Consider the following 18,465-nt stretch of genomic DNA (forward strand, 5'->3'; position numbering starts at 1 on the left):
TATAGGACATTTATAACATCACTTGGGACTTGGGCAGCTCTGTGTTTTTAGATTATTATAGGGCTTGGGCTGAAGCTTTATTTTTTCCATGTGGTGCTGATTAGAGTGAGGCCTTCTAAAATCATGGACTGTTTCATGGAAAAAAGTACTCAGCTTGGCAGTAATCCACTTCGTGCCACTTTCTAGGGGCTCAGTGAGTAAACAATGAGGATGCTCATGGGAAGATGCTTGTCCATGGGAGGATGCTGGCCCATGGGAGGATGCTGACCTATGGTGGGCTGCCCGTCTACAGCAGGACACTGGCCCGTGGGAGGATGCTGACCTATGGTGGGCTGCCCCTCTATGGCAGGACGCTGGCCCATGGGAGGATGCTGACCTATGGTGGGCTGCCCCTCTATGGCAGGACACTGGCCCATGGGAGGATGCTGACCTATGGTGGGCTGGCCGTCTACAGCAGGACACTGGCCCGTGGGAGGATGCTGACCTATGGTGGGCTGGCCGTCTACAGCAGGACACTGGCCCGTGGGAGGATGCTGACCTATGGTGGGCTGCCCGTCTACAGCAGGACGCTGGCCCGTGGGAGGATGTTGACCTATGGTGGGCTGCCCGTCTACAGCAGGACACTGGCCCACGGGAGGATGGGCATCTCAGGGCACATGCTTGTCCATTGGAGGATATTTTAGGCTGAGAGGATACATGATTTGGAATTTGCATAAAAATCAGACAATTATTTCACCAAAAATTCTAGGAGATTGCTATCATTTTTTATTCTACAGATGTGAGCTAGGAGTGTTCACATCTAGTGATGGATGAGAAGGAGATGCAACATTACATTTATTAAGTGCCTACTGTGTGCCTGCTGTAGACTTGTGTGTTACTAAAGTCTCCCAGCAGCCTGAGGAGGAAAGACATTAGCTCCATTTTACTTGTGAGGAAAGAGAAAAAAATCTCTTATTTTGGGGCCCATTGGGATAGAATTCAGGGGTCTAATAATTTCAATGGAAAAAAACCTCACATCTTAATTTTCACTAGCTTATAATAGAAATTTTTCTTCTCTTTTGATTATGAATGCAGGCCACAAAGCAGAGTGGCATCGGACTTTGTCATCAAAGAGCTGGCAGATTTTCATGTCCCACCATAGCAACTGCATGGATCTTGCAGCAGCAGTTCATCATCACTGCTGCTCTGAAATTGTTGTGGCCATTAGACTTGCCACTAGAGCTTTTTACTTAATGTGCTGACAAGGGGACATATATTTCAGCATGAATTTGTTTTCTAAAACATTTTTGTAATTGGTTTCAACATAATTGGTTTCCTTTGCAATCCCGTATATTTTATCTAATGAATTTGCAAAACATTAGACTGAGATGGAGCCCACAGACGTCACCACGCTGTCAAAGGGAGACAGGGCACAAAGGTTGAGAATTGCTAAAGCAGAGGGTCAGAAAGGTCAAAAGTATTGTCTAAGTTGGTGAAGTCAAGATCGGAATTCAGGTCTGAGTAACTGAGTAGAAGAGATATAGGGAGTCTAGGGCCAATGAAGAGTGGCTAGAAGGATAAAGTCTGAGAGGGGCTGGACTCTGGCCAAGCTGCGTAATGCTCAGAAATACGGCCCTGGCAGGGAATGAATTTTACCACCATTTAAATGACGTAAGCCATGGAGGTGTATTCTCAAGATAGAATGAGAATGAATGAGCTATGACTACACACAGTGACCTGGACGAATCTCACAAGCTTCATGCTGAGAAAAAGAAACTGGACACAGTCCAGTCCGGGAACTGGTGAAACGCATCCACAGAGAAAGGAATAAAAACAAAGGGTGTCTGTGGAGCATGTGGACGAACTGGAAGTGGGCATGAAGAATCTTCCTGGGTTGATGGAATGCCTCATCTCTTAATTCAGTGGTAGTTACCAGGGTATATACATTTATCAACACTCAAATGACACACTTAAGTTCTGTGTGTTTCATGATATGTAAATAATACCTCAGTGATAATAATATAAATTAGTATCTCCATTTTACTAGTGCATCAAGGAGGACAGAGAGAAATTAAGAAGTATCCTTACTGACCAATCCCCTTGCCAAGGTGGGGCAGTTGGAAGGGAAGTGGGTGCAGTTGACCAACGCTGTGGTTTCTGTGTGGGGAGCCCCTCACACAAATCCCTCCAAGTGGCAATCCATCTCACTCATAGGAAAGTCAAGTCCTTAGATTGTCCCACAAGTAGAATGTTAAAAAAATTGTGTTATAATCACACACTGGAACACTCTTCAGCAAAGAGAAAAAGCTATAAGTACACATTAAACGTGATTGGATCTCACGAACATAACTCCAAGCAAAATAATCTAGTTTGTAAAATAGGACATAGTGTATGAGTCTAGTAAGTATGGAACAGGCAAATAAGCTATGGAGTTAGAAGTAAGAATATGGCTACACTGGCGTGGGGATGATAATGGCAGTGGTCACGGGGGCAGGCCTTTGGGGATACTAGTCATGTTCTCCTTATTGAGCTGGGTGATGCTTATAGTGGTTGATTTGTGCCCTTAGAAATAATTACATACACCACTGAAACACTTAAGGCTCAAAACCAAAAGCAAGGGTTCTGTGTTCTATGTAAATGGTGCCCCCTGGATTTGTGCAAACCTGCAGCTCTGCTTGGAAGCTGGTTGTCCCTGAGTCAAATCCAGGCTGAGAATTGTGGCTCACACCTGTAATCCCAGTGCTTTGGGAGGGCAAGGCAGAAGGATCACTTGAGCCCAGGAGTTTGAGACCATCTTGGACAACATAGTGAGGCTTTGTCTCTACAAAAAATAAAAAAATTAGCTGGGTGTGGTGGTGCACGCCTGTGGTCCTAACTACCTGGAAGTCTGAGGCAGGAGGATTATTGAGACCAGGAGTTCAAGGCTGCAGTGAGCTATGATCATGCCACTGCACTCCAGCCTGGATGACAAAGTGAGACCTTGTCTCAAAAAAACAAACAAACAAAAAGTCCAGTTGACCCAAACATGAAGAGGGAATGTGATATTATGCCAATGCCATGGAGCCATCTCAGGGGCACTTTCCACATGCAGCAGATGGACCACTACCCCCACTTACTCAGGGTCCTGCACGGAGCCTCCCACACAGTGGAATCTCTCAGGCACGGTTTTCCAGTCTTTAGCCATTTTCACCATGGCGCCTGCATCAAGGACCCCATAGCCAAAGAGGTGATTAAATTCCAGGCCAACCCCGTTGCGCCTCCACTGATGAACCTCGTCGTGAAGCTGGTTCCGTTTGGAGGTGAGCACAGTCAGATGCTGCATGTCCCGCCAGGTCAGACCCAGGCTGGATACAGGAAGCAGAGAGCAAGAGGGCAAGGGCAAGAGGCAGGGTGAGAGAGGGAGAGAAGCACAATGATTAACAGAAATATCACCCAGGACACAGACCTTTTGTAAGATTTTGGACTCTCTGTGAACTCTCAAATTCAAGGGAGGGTGTCCATGCACTATTCAGAACCATTATATATGTCAATTAAAGAAATCTTGCTTTTCTTACTTAAATAAATTGATTTCAAAAGTCTATTCTAACACACACACTGGAATGGCTAAAATGAAAAAGACTGACAATGTTAAGTGTTGAAGAAGACGTGGAGCAACTGGAACACATGTACTTTGTTGATGAGTGTGCAAGCTATTCCAACCAAACTGGAAAATTGTTTGGCTGTATCTTCTAAAGTTAAGCTTAAGCTATGGCCTGGAAATTCTATTCCTAGGCATATACCTGACCAAATGTGTACATATTAACCAGACCTGTGTACTAGAATGCTCCTAGCCCCAAACTGTGAAAACCCCACATGCCATCCAAAAAATAATGAGTAAACTAATTGAGGTGTAACTTACAGAATGTGGGGTACTATAAGGCAGTGAGAATGAATGAACTCCAGGTACTCTGAATAATATGGAAAAATCTCACAAATACCATGTTGGCCTAAAGAAGCCAGGCAGAAGAGAGAACATAAAGTATGATTTCATTATTAGTCATTAGTCATTACAATGACTAATCTATGCTGTTGGAGGTCATATTAGTAGTCAGTCTTGTGGGGCAGTGACTGGAAGGGGATACAGGGAGCTTTTGGGTGCTGGTCATGCTGTTTCTTCATCTGGGAACTGGTACCTGGGTGTGTTCCGTTTTTGAAAATGAGGGTACAGTTCTTCAAGGGTAGAGAAATTATATTCAGCATATTTATATCCTTAGTGTCCAGGATGTTCCTTGGCACATTGCTTGTTCAGTGAATAAACTAGTCTTCTTGTAAATGTTATTGTTTTTGGAAATTAGTGTCTGTTACTACTCATTGTCTATGTTTTTCAAATTGCAAATCATGATTTGTTTTTGGGCCAGGTTATCGCACAGGTTATCTATCTGGACTGCACATGAAAATTTTCTTCTAGGGACATTGAAAGTCTCACTGTTAGGACCTCATCCCAGACCAAGTAAATCAGACTCTCTGGGAGTGAGACCCAGGCATTGGAAATTGTTAAAACTTCTCAGATCATTCCAACAGACAGCCAATGTTGAGAACCAGTGATTTAGTGGTTGGTGTTATCATTTTAAAAAATGAATGGAGCAGAATAAAAAAGGATAGAAGTGTGCACTGCACATAACACAGGAAGCTATTTTTTCATGAAATAATAGCTTCATGTTTGGAGCTATTATTGGAGGGTAGGTTTGGAGCTATTATTGGAGGGTAGGTTGGAGGGTATTGGAGGGTAGGTAAGTTGGAGGTTGGAGGGTATAAGTTGGAGGGTAGGTGTGTGTGTGTGCTGACCTGCAGTGCAAAGTTTATTACTCACTGAGGGTTGTGGTCAAAAAGTTGGCAAAACATTGCACTACAGTTCTCTTCAGAAGTCAAACAATTCAAAGGACTGGGAGCAACATAACTTATTTGATAAAATTTCAAGATATGCAAAGTTCATTGGTTGGAAGATCTGAATCAGAATCAAGAGTTCAAATGATCCATGTGCTCTTGAATGCAGACCTTCCTCTATTAAGAAGCAAGTTCCACAATTGGACACAGGGCGGGGAACATCACACACCGGGGCCTGTTATGGGGTTGGGGGAGGGGGAGGGGTAGCATTAGGAGAAATACTTCATGTAAATGACGAGTTAATGGGCGCAGCAAACCAATATGGTACATGTATACCTATGTAACAAACCTGCACATTGTGCACATGTACCCTAGAACTTAAAGTACAATAAAAAAAAAGAAAAGAAAAAAGAAAAGAAGCAAGTTGCAAGGAAGGTCAATGCTTATTTGAGGAGATTCAGAACATGTCTTGGACACATGGTCCCTCAGGACCTGAGAAAATGGTGTAAAAGTTCCTTAAGTTGATTATGGCTAAAAACTTGAGTGTTTTGCTGGAAGGGGATTCTGAGTTTATTAATCTCAGAAGTGTTGACAAATGAGGATCTAAATGACCCGAGGGCTGGCTAACAGGTTTCTTATTTCTCATCTTTGCCATGAAAATGTGCTGTTCTTCTGATGCCTGGAGAAAGGCTCCCTTAAATGTTTCTCTGCAGGTTTATTCTCATGGACTGCATTTTAGAAAGAAAGAGAGAGAGAGAGAGTGACAGAGAAATAATGTTTTGGAACAGAGAACTTTTCACTTTTGAGATAAATCAGAGCATAGTCCACTCTCCAGTGTAATTGAGTCTGCGACACTGTTTGACCTGCTATTTGCATATGTCTGAAGTGTAAAACCAGGTTCCTTCTAGTATCACTTCTGGACAATTTAGGAATTGAAGGAATACAGTATTCTGTAAAATAGGTATTTCATCAACTTGCTTTAAGTTTTAATTTTACCATAGCAGCCCAAGAATTACAGGTGATAGTTATTGAATAATTAAAAAATAAATTTATAGAGTATCTGCAATATACAGGTCACTGTTTTGGAGACTGTAGGACAAGAAATGTGACATGTTATTCCCTGTTCTCAAGTGTTTTATATAATAGTTGGGAAAATAAGATGCAGATATATGAGAAGGTACTGTGCAATGAAGCGATTTTATGGATGTCTGTTGAGGGTCTACCACATTCAGGCATCATGCTAACTCTGGGCATGTCAGATGAACGTCCCTGTCTCCAAAAGCTGATAGCCTCGAGGGACAGAGGGACAACTCAGTATTGAAAATGTGAGGGCTGTCATGATAGGGGGAGCTCAGGATGCTGAGGGAGCCATCAGTGGAGCCCCTGTGTTATGCTAGTCAAGAGTCCTCACTGTGATCCTTAATCCCCCTGTGTCAGTACCATTAGTGACATAAGTGAATTTCCAATTCTCCTGAATCAGCATCTTGGAGGTTGTGGGCCTGAGAATTTGCTTTTAACCCAATGATTCTTCTGTACAGTGATGTTTGAGAACATTGGTAGTCTGGGACAGTGGTTCTCAACCTTGTCTGCACATTGGAATCATCTGGGGATGGTAAAAAAAAAAAATGATGTCCAGGCTCACAGGTTTTGATTCCATGGATTCCTCCAAACATTTAGTATTTTCAATATGCAACAAACCTCGTTCAGGGGAGAGCTTCCTAACTTCCTGGAGAGCACTGGTGGGGGCAGGGGTGCTGGTGAAAAATACAGCTTTTCAGGGGTTCCCCTGGAGATGAGTCTATGGCTCTGCAGTGGTCTTAGGGTATCTGTGTTTTTAACAAGCACTCCGGGATTCTGATCATCAGGAAATTTGAGAAACTGGGGTCCAGGGGCCAGAAAAGATCTCTTAGGAAGTGGCTGACTAGGAGACTGACCTTTTGTTTAAAGTTTAATTTTTACTTTCTGTGGATACACAGTAGGTGTCTATATTTACGGGGCACATGAGATGTTTGGATACAGGCATGCAATGCATAATCTTCACATCAGGGTAAATGGGGTATCCATCACCTCAAGCATTTATCCTTTGTAGGAACCTGACTTCTAACAGGAAGGATTGTTTTTCTTGTGTGCAAGGCTGTTCCCTCACCATTCTCTTTCAGAGCACAGTACTTCTATTTACAGCATCAAGCTCCCCTGAACCCAATTCACATTTTCCTCCTCATGATCAATGCAGCAAAGGGAATTTAAAGTCAGCCCATGCATCTTTAGAGAAATTGAAAATGGAAATGTTTTAAAGATGATGCTGTAGTCTCAAGGTTGGAGGAATCACTTCTACTAACATCTGGTAAATTCTAAAAGACAACAGGAGAATTCTAATCTCTTTACTTGTTGGATCTGATCTTTATCTGGACAATGTAAACTGTGTGACCTGAAGCAAGTTGTTTCACTTCTCTGGGTCTCGTTCTCTTCATCCATAAGAGATGTTTGGAGTCATAAAAGATCCATTTATTTTCTTTCATTTTAAAAATTCTGAGTCTATCCTCTAAATTTTGGTAGGATTAAAAAATAATTTCAAAGGTTGGATTATTTCCAGTCTGAAAAAAATAATGCATTTATGAGTCAAGCTGGCATTTTCTCCATAGCCTTTGTTTGCTCACCTCCTATGAACGTGAGAGAAAATTCAGTTTTCATGACTCCCTGGTGTAGTGGTGGTGTGGAAAATCTCATCTCAAAGGAAGTGAAACCTGATTTTGTGCATCATGTTTGAGGAAGAGCTAACTCATTCACTGCAGCCCATTGCCATGGCAGAATAAGTGGTGAGTCCCACAGGCAAGACGGTGGCGGGGTCTTTTCTGTGTTCCATAGAGAGCCCGGTGGAACACAGGCATCCTAAAGCTTAAAGCCAACTGTGTGAACTTGGATAAGTTACTTTAACAATTCGAGCTCTAGCCTTGACATCTTTAAAATGGGCATAAGGCCTTATAGGTTTGTTGCAGGATGTAAATGTAAATTATGTATATAAAGTACCTAGCATAGTGGTGGACACTGAATAAAAAGACTTTATTATTATTAATAATAACATATGTCGCATATATCAAAAGTTAAAGCAAGTTAGGTTACTATTTCCTAAGTATTGACCACAATATTTAAAAGTATGTAAATGAATGTTCTTTAGCTTTAAGGCATATTCAACCTTAAAAATCACCAGACATCCAATTAAAATATAAACTTTCCTAAAAAAAATATTTCAGAAGCAGAGCTAAAATATTCCAGGAAGTCATTTGAACCTTACTGATGCTCTAACTTGCTACATTTTGTAGATAAGACAGTAGAGATCCAGAGAAGATGAGTGATTGTCCACTTAGATGTCAGAAGACATTAGCAGTTGTTTTTCCCTCCGTATCTATCTTTTCTCCTTCCTTATTAAGAAAACTTCAATTTTATTCAGAACAGCAATGCATTCAGCTATTAAACTACATTTCCCAGCCTCCCTTGAAGTGTGGGGGTGGTCATGTGACCGCTCTAGCCAGTGAGAAATAAGCAAAAGCCACTGGGTGGGGCTCCTTGGAAAAGCCCTTCAACATGGCTGACTCAGCTGGTTTCTTTCTTTTCTCTTTTCTTTTTTCTTTTCTTTTCTTTTTTTATTGTATTTTCTTTTTCTTTTCTTTTCTTTTCTTTTTTCGTTCTTTCTTTCTTTCATCTCTTTTTTTCTTTTTCTCTTTCTCTCTCTTTCTTTTTTATATATATATATATATATTTTTTTTTTTTTTTTTTTTTTGCCCTTGGTGCGTCTCCTTTTCCTGCCTGAAATGCAAACATGATGGCTGGAGTTCCAGTACATCTAGAGAACATGAAAGTGGCAGAGCAAAGGAGCAGAAAGCTAGAAAGAGCTGGATTCCTTGATTCACAATGGTACCCCAGTACCCTAAACCAGCCCTGAGTTCCTTATCTTTGTATTTTCTTTCACATGACAGAAAAATAAACCCTTGTCTCTGTTATTATTTGGATATTATTATTTGGATTTGCTGTTTCATGCAGAAACATTAAGTCTTGACTGAATAGCAACACCTAATCAGAGGCAGAAGCCAGCTACCCACACTCTGCACCCAGAGTCACAGATTCACAGAGCTATTGCCTTATTGGTCATCCTCACACTCTAGTCTACAGATCAGCGACAGGCTGGCAGCTTAAGTATTCCTGGGGAACAGGCATTGAAAAGTCAGGTTCCTGGGCCACCCATCCCTAGGGATTTGTATTCAGTGAGGCTTGGGTGGGACTTGGGAATGTATTTTTTAAAAAACTTTCCCCAATATGCTCCATTTCACTAGCTATGAGGGAAATGCAAATTAAAACTAAAATGTGACTCCACTGCACATCCGTAAGAATGCTAAAATGTAGAAGACTAATAATACCACATTTTGGCAAGGATGTGGAGCAACTGTAATTCTCATATACTGCTCAAGGTAGGGTCAGTGGGTACACCCAATTCAGGAAACTATTCGGCGGTATCTACTAGAATTGCACATATGTATATTAATGACTCAACGTTTTGACTTCCTAGTAGACACTCAACAGGAATGTATCTGTATGTTCACCAAAAGACATATACAAGAATGTTCCTAACAATATCACAGTAGCCCCAAATGGAAACAATCCAAATATTCATTTATACAATGGAGTGATATTCAACAATGAGAATGAACGACCTGTAACTACATTACAGCAACATCTCTTGCTCTGCTGAGCAACAGGGCACATAAATGGTCTGTTTCTTGATTTGGGTGCTGCCTACGTGCATCTGTTCATTTTGTTAAAATGTCATGGAGCCACACCTAATGAATTTCTTTGTATATACTACACTAACTAAAGAGTTTACATTAAAAATCCATCCCCTGGAAAGTCACTTTTGGAATCATTGTTGCAGACCAGCATGTGGACCACTTTACTCCAGGTGATTTTCTTGAGTCAAAAATTCATCTCCTTATGACATCTACCCCTCGAGCCTAGCTCACCTTCTAGAACCACAGAGAAAGCACCAGGTCATATGAGAGAAAACTAAATATTCAAAGGTGGCAGTCATCCCTCACTAAAATTCTTTGAAATTTCTCTGATATGGGTGATACTGGGAGATGGAAGCAATATTTCCTGTGACTCAAGTAGGCATTTTCAAGCATTGGGCAGAAAAGTATATTATGATATTAAACTACAAAGTGACAACTGGTTGGGAGAGAGAGATGGTTTTCTTTTTCTCCCCTGCAGTCATGATGGGGGAAGTGTTATTCTCTCTGTTTCAAGGTCCTGATGGACATACATTTAGATAATTCGTTGTTATGCATGAGGACTTCCTGTAACCTTATCTCAAGATGAGAGAGAGATGAGCTGTGGGACTGCTCTGTGGAGGCCCTTTTCCTTATCCCTCTGGGCTGTTGCTTGGGGTATCTCATCCTGACCAATGGTTTTCACTTTTGGCTACTGGAGCCGCTTTGCCTAAAGCTAGAGATGCCTTGGAGTTTACTTCTCCAAGGTAGCTCTTAGCCAATGACTAACTCATATAAGAATATGACAGTCCAGCTTCCTTGCCTGGCGGTAGAACAAACTCTGAGGCCTAATTTACACTCGGGATTAGACTGAGGCCAGAACTTTTGAAGTTGAACCTTTGCTTGGATTTTTCCCCATCCTAACTTCCTTCCCCTACTCCGTTACTGTCTTTCCTGGGATCCCTTCCTTAATAAATCACTTGCACCAAAATCTCATCTCAGGGTCTGCTTCCAACCACAGAGAGTTGGTATTTTGAAGAATTTTAGGACCGGCTCCAGTGATGGACTTACCCACAAGCTGCCAGGTGTTATATTTTTTTCCTCTTTATGCCAGCAGAGAACATTAAGTTCATGATCATTGCTTCAAAACAAAGCATGCCTAAATGGTGACTGCATTCTTTTCTGTAGGATATCTAGACGTATGTGCTGAAAGAATGGTGACTAATCAAGGCAGAACCATGCATCTCTAGGAGTCCAGCAGCCACACCCCTCCACTCTGATTTATTTAGGTATTCCATTTGTATGCCTATGGATCTAGGCGTAGGCATAGGATTTTGTTGGTCAAAAATCCCAGAAGACTGTGAGTCAAGTCCTGACCTCTGAGGTTGAAAGGGCAACCAGAAACCCTTCTCGCTTTTGGAGCACTCCTGCTCCCTGGCCCTGTGCAGCTCAGCTACAGGCAGCAGGCTCTGCTAATTGTCTCCTTGCAGATGAAGTGAGCAAGGCCAACTCAGGCTCCAGGGCCCACTGAGGCCCTGAGATGAACAGTTTTACCTTCAGGAAATGTACATTGGATGTGAGTAAATTTTGGCTTCTGTGCTTGATAGGGCAGAGGTCTCTGTGCCTAATAGTTGAGCTTTGACCAGTGTCTTCGCATCATAAATTTTCTACCCGACTTTTGTTAGAAGAATCAAAGTTTAGACTTGTCCAAAGAGAGGAGTCACTCTCAATTTGGGGTCTTATCTGCAAAGGGAGGATAATTATGCCTTTTCTTGTGAAGGTAGAGGGTTGAACTAGGTAATCTTTTGAAGCCCCTTTCTATTCTAGGAACCAACTCCTGCCTCCTTTGCAAATCAAAAAATGCACTGCATATGTGGAGAGAGACAAGCAGTGCTGCCTAAAGATTGATGCTGGGAGCTCCAGTTGCCTAGCAACTCTACTCTCCTTCCCCAGGAGCCTGAATCTAACTTCTCAGAAGTTGCTGGGAACTGCATTCTCTGACAATTCCCTACACAGCCAGCACTTACACTCACACTACGTGTGTGGTGTCTGAAGCCCGTGTGTTCCTTCTGTGAACATTAGGCCAGCCTCAGGTATCACTAAAAAGATGCAGAGTAGCAGGTAGCTCCACTGCTACTCAAATCCCAGGTGTGTCCAGCAATAGCAATATGTGGCCTCTCCATAGGATGGTAAGGACATAGGAGATGGTCTCCTCTTACCTTTGGCTTGGAAGGTTTCCCAGGAAAGCCCATATCTTGGTCTACACTGCGTGAATTTGCGTATCTTGTTTCAGTGTTAAAAAGTGAATCTACCTCACCAATTAACAAATCTTGACTGGGACCACCTTGTTTGCCACATGTTCTGAAACACCAGCTTGGCAATTTGATTTTTCTTCAAGTAGCTGATTGTGAATATCACTGGAGTAGAAGAACCCAGGGATGCAGAGAGGACAGAAGGGCAAATCTGGTGAAGAAAGAAATATCTCTGTGCCCTCACTGGGTATCTGAGTAAGTTGCTGATGTGTGCTGCTGGGTGTTGTGTGCTCCCGGGAATGTGGTTTTATGGTGTGTGTGTGTGTATGTATGTGTGTGTATATGCACACACACATGTGCAGGTGGGCACATGGACCACTTAGAAATGCACAGCAGAGTTCATTGGCCCTGACTATTCATAGCCTCTCATGTCAACTTTTGCCTCCTTGGACACCTGGCATGTGGGCAGAGAGACACGTATTAGTCCACCCTGCAGAGCTGGCCCTGGACCCAGAGCTATGAACATACTTAGCCTCCAGAGCCAGTGCAAACACGCCAGCTGCCTCGGGGGCAGCTGCAGATGTTCCAGAATGCCTCAGAGTGCAGTTGCCGTACAAATCTGTAGTTGCCTGGAAGGGAAGATAATGAGTAATGAGTGAATAAATCACACTATTTTGAGCCCCCGCACAGTGTGGAGCAGGGGATTATCTACTCCTTTTATTTATTTATGTATTGAGACAGACTCACTTTGTTGCCCAGGCTGGAGTGCAGTGGCGTGATTTCGGCTCACGGCAACCTCCGCCTCCCAGGTTCAAGTGATTCTCCTGCCTCAGTCTCCCAAATAGCTGGGATTACAGGCACATGCCAGCACGCCCGGCTAATTTTTGTATTTTCAGTAGAGATGGGGTTTCACCATGTTGGCCAAGCTGGTCTCGAACTCCTGACCTCAAGTGATCCACCTGCCTCGGCCTTCCAAAGTACTGGGATTGCAGGCATGAGCCACTGCGCCCAGCCTACTCCTTTTATTTAAACTATGCTTTGTTCCCAAGAAGATTAAGAGGAAACTAAGGATAAGCTTAGCATCCATATGCCTCTCTTTTGCCCTAGGTTTTATCTGAGCTTCCTAGAAGCCCATGTAAAAGGGGACACATAGTTATAGTTACAGTGTCCACAAGATAAATGAGTTGTTCAAAGAAGCATATCTGTGGCTATTCCAGAGACTAGAGAGAGATTTATTTCCTGAAACCTAAAAGGAAACACTATGAAGTGGGAAGTGATGTCAATACTCCCACCCTAGTTTTGTTGCATCAGGACTGGCCCTTGGAAAGGCCAAAGGCCATGTCGTTAGCATTTCTTTTTCCTTCACGGTGGGGGGGTGGGGGAAAGAGGGGCATTCCCGAAGAGGAAGAATCAACATGCTCAGCTAAAGTCTACCTGGAAGGGCAGGCTATTAAAAAATGTTTCTCTACATCTAAAATCCACGGAGAGATTCTGAGACGTGTTGAGTCAAGACAACCCAATACGTGGGTATCACCTCCACAACTCTTATTTAGAGGGGAGACTGGTAAATAGATTTTTAAAGGACTTTCACAAAGTGAAAAACTTCATTTTCAATGTTTGTGAGAGCCAGCGTGTTCATTAAAATCATGTCTAAACGATAGGAATTCTTCCTCTGTCTGTAGGATCCTCAAGAGAACCTATTATTTTGAGGAAGAAATTACCAGGGAGGTTTAAGGGCATCTATTGAGCAAAATCATAGTACTCAGAGGAAACTCAAGGCCTTTAGCCAGCCCAAGTAGAAAAAGTCATAAATATGGGTTGAGGACGAAGTTACACCACTGAGAGGCCTTTGGGGTAGGGAGTGGGGCTTCCAGGCGTGAGAGTGAAGTGTCACCTCACCTGTCCCTGTCTGTGCTGCCCTCCTCCCTTTCTGTCCATACAGCTTATAGGATAAGACGGGTCAAAGTCCCCTTCTGTTTGGGAGGAGCTGGCACATTCTTCATCCTCCCCAAGACCAACGGGGAATGCAAGAGGGCTCGTGGGAAGGATAGGATTTTAAGGTCGCGTCCCTTCCAGGTAAAGGGCCTCTCCTGGCTCACACGGGGCATGACCATCTTGCCAAGTTGGGGTCCCAAGTGGGAGTATGGGATTGAAACACTGGATGGTACTAATGATTTTGTCCTGAGCCCCTGTCTTCCTCTCTCAAGAAGCCTCAGTGGAGATGGGTGCAGCCAGTCAGGATATAACTCATGCATGACTACTGAACCACCTACTAAATCCTGGTTTGGAGGTGTGAGAAAAGGCTGATCTGTGAGCAAAGTCTCTAGAGAGGAAAAGATCCAAAAAGGCTTATCATGCTTTACAGATGATGTATTTCCCAGGGGCTTGGAAAATTCACTATTATATCTAATTGCCAAGAAAGGAAGATTTTTTTTTTTCTTTGCTCAGAAAAGAGTGACAATCTAAATCTATGATTATTAGTCTTTTTTTTTTTTTCTAAAAATCATGGTTCCATTTTAAAATATGATGAAAATCACAAGTCTTTCCCTGAGCAAATAACAGATGCACGTGCAATTTTAGGGGGTTAATGGATCCAGAAAAGTCCATCCATGAATGCTGTTTTTTAAATTACTATAAATACACAGATGGGTTCTTGCTTCAGACAGGGTTACAGTGTGATGCCTTGGTTCTTACAATGAGTTAGTTATTCTTGGAAGTGATGGAATGGGGCAACTGATTGGTAAACCAGACTTCATCATTACTTGTAAGCCAGAAACAATAAACAAGAAAATCTATGGAAAATGATGTGGAAAAGAGTCCTCACCGGTCATGCTCCTAGCTTGCAGATGGGAGGTCTGTGCCTTATTAGAAAGCAGGGCTGGGCATAGAGAAAAGGGGTCTTCCCCTCAGAGCCTTAGTTCAGGCTGTGAGGGAGGGGACAGGAGGGGAGCAAGTCAGTGTCCCAGCATCCTACGGTGACACAGAGGTGCAGTGGCCCTAAGGAAACAAAGACAGAAGGGGACGCGCTCACCACACCAGCCTCGGGGTTCCTTTTCCTCCCGTTGCTGAAGGTGGAAGCCAGGGTGGAAGAGCAGCTCTCGTCGTACAGGGCGGTCCTGCCGTCGTTGATGGCTGAGTTGATGGAGATGGTCCACATGCTGGAGGCGTAGCCGTCGCAGTTGCAGTCATCATAGCTGCCGCCGTCCCCGGAGGCCCAAACGTAGATGCTGCCTTTGCCGCCGCGGCCCTGGGGGGAGCAGGGGAGACGCTGCTGCTACCCTACAGCCTGGGCTGCGAGGGGGCAGGGGAGGTCTCCAGCCCAGGGATTGGGCTTCTTCAGCAGCTGAAACTAAAGACTGGGTGCACTTTTTAAACTGGGTTGGACACCATATCTTTCTGGCAGGGCATCGTGGGAAACTTTTTTTTCCAGGAAGAACTCAATCTAAAAAAGTCAACTGAATTTACAATTTAAGCTGGGGATAATGAGGTAAGAAAAGTGGGAAGAACTGCCTTAAAATTTACAAATAAACTGCTTTTAAAAAAAGCTATAAAGGTGATACATGCTCACGATGAAAAGTTTAACTGTATGGAAAGGAAAATAAAAAAAAAACTCTCAAGAGGTAATTATTATCTCATTCTTACATCTCCTTATGCATCAGACATTTTTCAGTGAAATGCAAGTATATGGACACATATTTTTTCTTAGCTACATAAGCTATACAAAACATTTTTTTTCTTTTTTTTTTGAGATGGAGTCTCGCTCTTTCACCCAGGTGGGACTGCAATAGCCCTATCTCAGTTCACTGCAAGCTCCCCTCCCGGGTTCACACCATTCTCCTGCCTCAACCTCCCCAGTAGCTGGGACTACAGGCGCCCACCACCACGCCCAGCTAATTTTTTGTATTTTTAGTAGACATGAGGTTTCACCGTGTTAGCCAGGATGGGTCTCGATCTCCTGACCTCATGATCTACCAGCCTTGGCCTCCCAAAGTGCTGGGATTACAGGCATGAACCACCACGCCCGGCCCACAAAACATTTATAGAAGATATATACCTTTTATTTTAAATAGCTATATATCAATATATAAATTTAAATATATGTAGACATTATAAATATAAAGCATACATTTACTCCACAATATACAAAATTCTTACATATGTGTGTGTGTGTGCATATGTATATACTTTTTCTTTTTTATTCAGTTGGATACTAGAATCCTTTTAAACACATAATATATGACATTTTACTTGTGCAAGGGTACTCCAAATGTAGGAGGAAAGTCTAATATGATCAAGTAAAACACACAGTGAATAAAACCTTAAACACACAGTAGAATGCACAATAGCTATTGCCACATGCTCATTAGTTTAAATGGCAAGCTTTGCATAAATCCCTACAGTTAGCATGGCTCTTCTCCTCAAACCATGTTCTTAGAGGTTCTTAAAAATCCTTTTCTTTTCTTTGTCTTCTGAGTATTCTCTGCTCTACCTAAGCAACCCAGGATTGGGCCATTTGCTTCTTGCTTCCCACTTTCTTACCCCAAGGCAACGGGGCTTGGGGCTGCTTAGTTTTCACCTGTGGGCTGGGAGGGTGGATAGGAGTGCAGCCACACAGTGTGGGAGGCAAGGGGTGGCTGCAACCTCCAGCCACTCCACAGCCTGGCCCAGGGTGGCTTGGTTACCCTCTAGAGGGGGAAGACAGAAGAGACTGTCAGGGAAAGTGTCTCTCTGTGTGGTCACCAGGTGTCCATGGTCCTTATGCTTGAAACTGACACAGAATCAGTGGTTTAAGGATGGAGAAGCCAGAAGGAAGAGAGATGATTGGATTACCTTCAAGCACTCTCTGCCCCCTGACAATCAGATGTGACATTTTCAATTGCTTCTAACAGGACTGGGAATTAATTAGCCTGTGATTGATTGAATCGACAAGTGAAGAAATATTTATTCAACCACGAGCTGGGAACTATTCTCAGCATCTTAGTAAATCTGTGCTGGAAAACTCCAACCAAAACAAGGAACTGCTCTCAGAAACCAGGATCGTGAGGGACATAGATCATCCCTACAGTTGGTGTGGAAGATCACACTCTCAAACAGACTCAGATTTGGTATCAGTATCAAGAAATAGCAAAAGTGCGGCTGTGTGCAGTGGCTCATGCCTGTAATCCCAGCACTGTGGGAGGCCGAAGCAGGTGAATCACCTGAGGTTGGGAGTTTGAGACCAGCCTGGCCAACATGGTGAAACCATGTCTCTACCAAAAATACAAAAATTAACTGGGCGTGGTGATGCACATCTGTAATCCCAGCTACTCAGGAGGTGCAGTGAGCCAGGATTGCACCACTGCACTTCAGCCTAGGCAACAGAGTGAGACCCCGATCTCAACAAAAAAAGCAAAGTGCAAATGATGTGAGTCATAATAAATGAGTGAGTGAGGTTAACCATCTGCAGAACTTTCTCCTGAATCAGTCCACATGTAGATGTGACATCTCACATCTCACTGCTAGTGAGATGAAGCAACCTTTGCTAAAATGAAGGAAATTGAGGCTAAACATTCTCTTCTTGGTGTGGGGAGTGTGGTAGATTGATTGTGACCCTAATTATTCATGATTCCCTATATTTATGCCCTGTGCACTATGCCTTTGCAGCCCCATCCATCAAGAGGAGGGGTCTATTTCCTACCCCTAGAATCCAAGCTGGCTTTATGTCTTGCTTTGGCCAATAGAATGTGGTGGAAAGTGATTCTGTGTCAGTTCCGAGCTTCAGTCCCAAGACTCCTGTGTTCTCTGATCTCTCCCAGAACTCCATTGCACCATGAGGATAAGCCTAGGTTAGCCTCCTGATGGATAAGAGACAAGTATTCCAGTAAAATTCACTGCCCCTGCTGCCAGCTGCCAGACACAGGAGGGAGGCCATCCTCTATCAGCCAGTCTCTACCTCTCTCTCCTGAGGTTAGCCCAGCCTGGTCCAGATCAGCAGAACAACCCAGCTGACCTGTAGACCGAAGAGCAAAATTAAATGATTGTTATTTTAAGCTACTGAGTTTTGGGGCAGTTTGTTATGCAGCCAGCTCACTGATACACAGAGTGCAACTGTCAGCCTGTTTCTGAGCCGTAAACAGCAAACATTAACTTTATTTTAAACCATCAGATTTGCCCACAAGAATACTTCATTTTCTGGGAATACTAAACTTTGTTTTCTTAAGCTAGATTGGACACATGAAGCAGCAATAATTGTGTCCTTGCTTCTAGTGATTGGGTTTTAGCACCAAAGAGTCCCTGGCTTCTGGGAAAGATGGGCCAGTGAGGAAAAAAACCCTAGTTCTGGGGGTAGAAATGAGTGGGGAAGGGACCTCCATAAGAGGACCAAGAGCTGGTTATGGGATGGAGCTGTTGCTGGCATGCCACCCTACTTTGGTTTGAACTTATATGCCCCCCCCAAATTCATATATTAGAACCTAAGACCCAACATATATTAGAACCTAAGACTCTTAAGAGGTAGGATCTTTAGGAGGTAATTAAGTCATGAGAGTTCGGTCCTCATAAATAGGATTACTGCCCTTATAAAAGGGCTCCAGGGAAGTAGCCAGGCCCCTTTTGGCCCTTCCACCGTGGGAAGA

The 18,465-nt window shown here is 43.3% G+C and overlaps 1 protein-coding gene across 1 annotated transcript in view; it reads right to left on the minus strand.

The window, feature by feature from the left end:
- PCSK2 (proprotein convertase subtilisin/kexin type 2) overlaps positions 1–18,465 on the minus strand; it is a 264,000-nt gene that overhangs the window by 13,976 nt on the left and 231,559 nt on the right. Inside the window, exons 9-11 of the mRNA XM_033185549.1 lie at positions 14,883–15,098; positions 12,380–12,480; positions 3,096–3,323 (exon numbers count right to left, since the gene is read on the minus strand). Of these exons, the coding sequence (XP_033041440.1) occupies positions 3,096–3,323; positions 12,380–12,480; positions 14,883–15,098 (545 nt within the window). The remainder of the gene's footprint in view (positions 1–3,095; positions 3,324–12,379; positions 12,481–14,882; positions 15,099–18,465) is intronic.

The sequence above is a fragment of the Trachypithecus francoisi genome, unplaced genomic scaffold (genome assembly GCF_009764315.1).
Source record: "Trachypithecus francoisi isolate TF-2019V2 unplaced genomic scaffold, Tfra_2.0 Lachesis_group21, whole genome shotgun sequence".
Lineage (NCBI taxonomy): Eukaryota > Metazoa > Chordata > Mammalia > Primates > Cercopithecidae > Trachypithecus > Trachypithecus francoisi.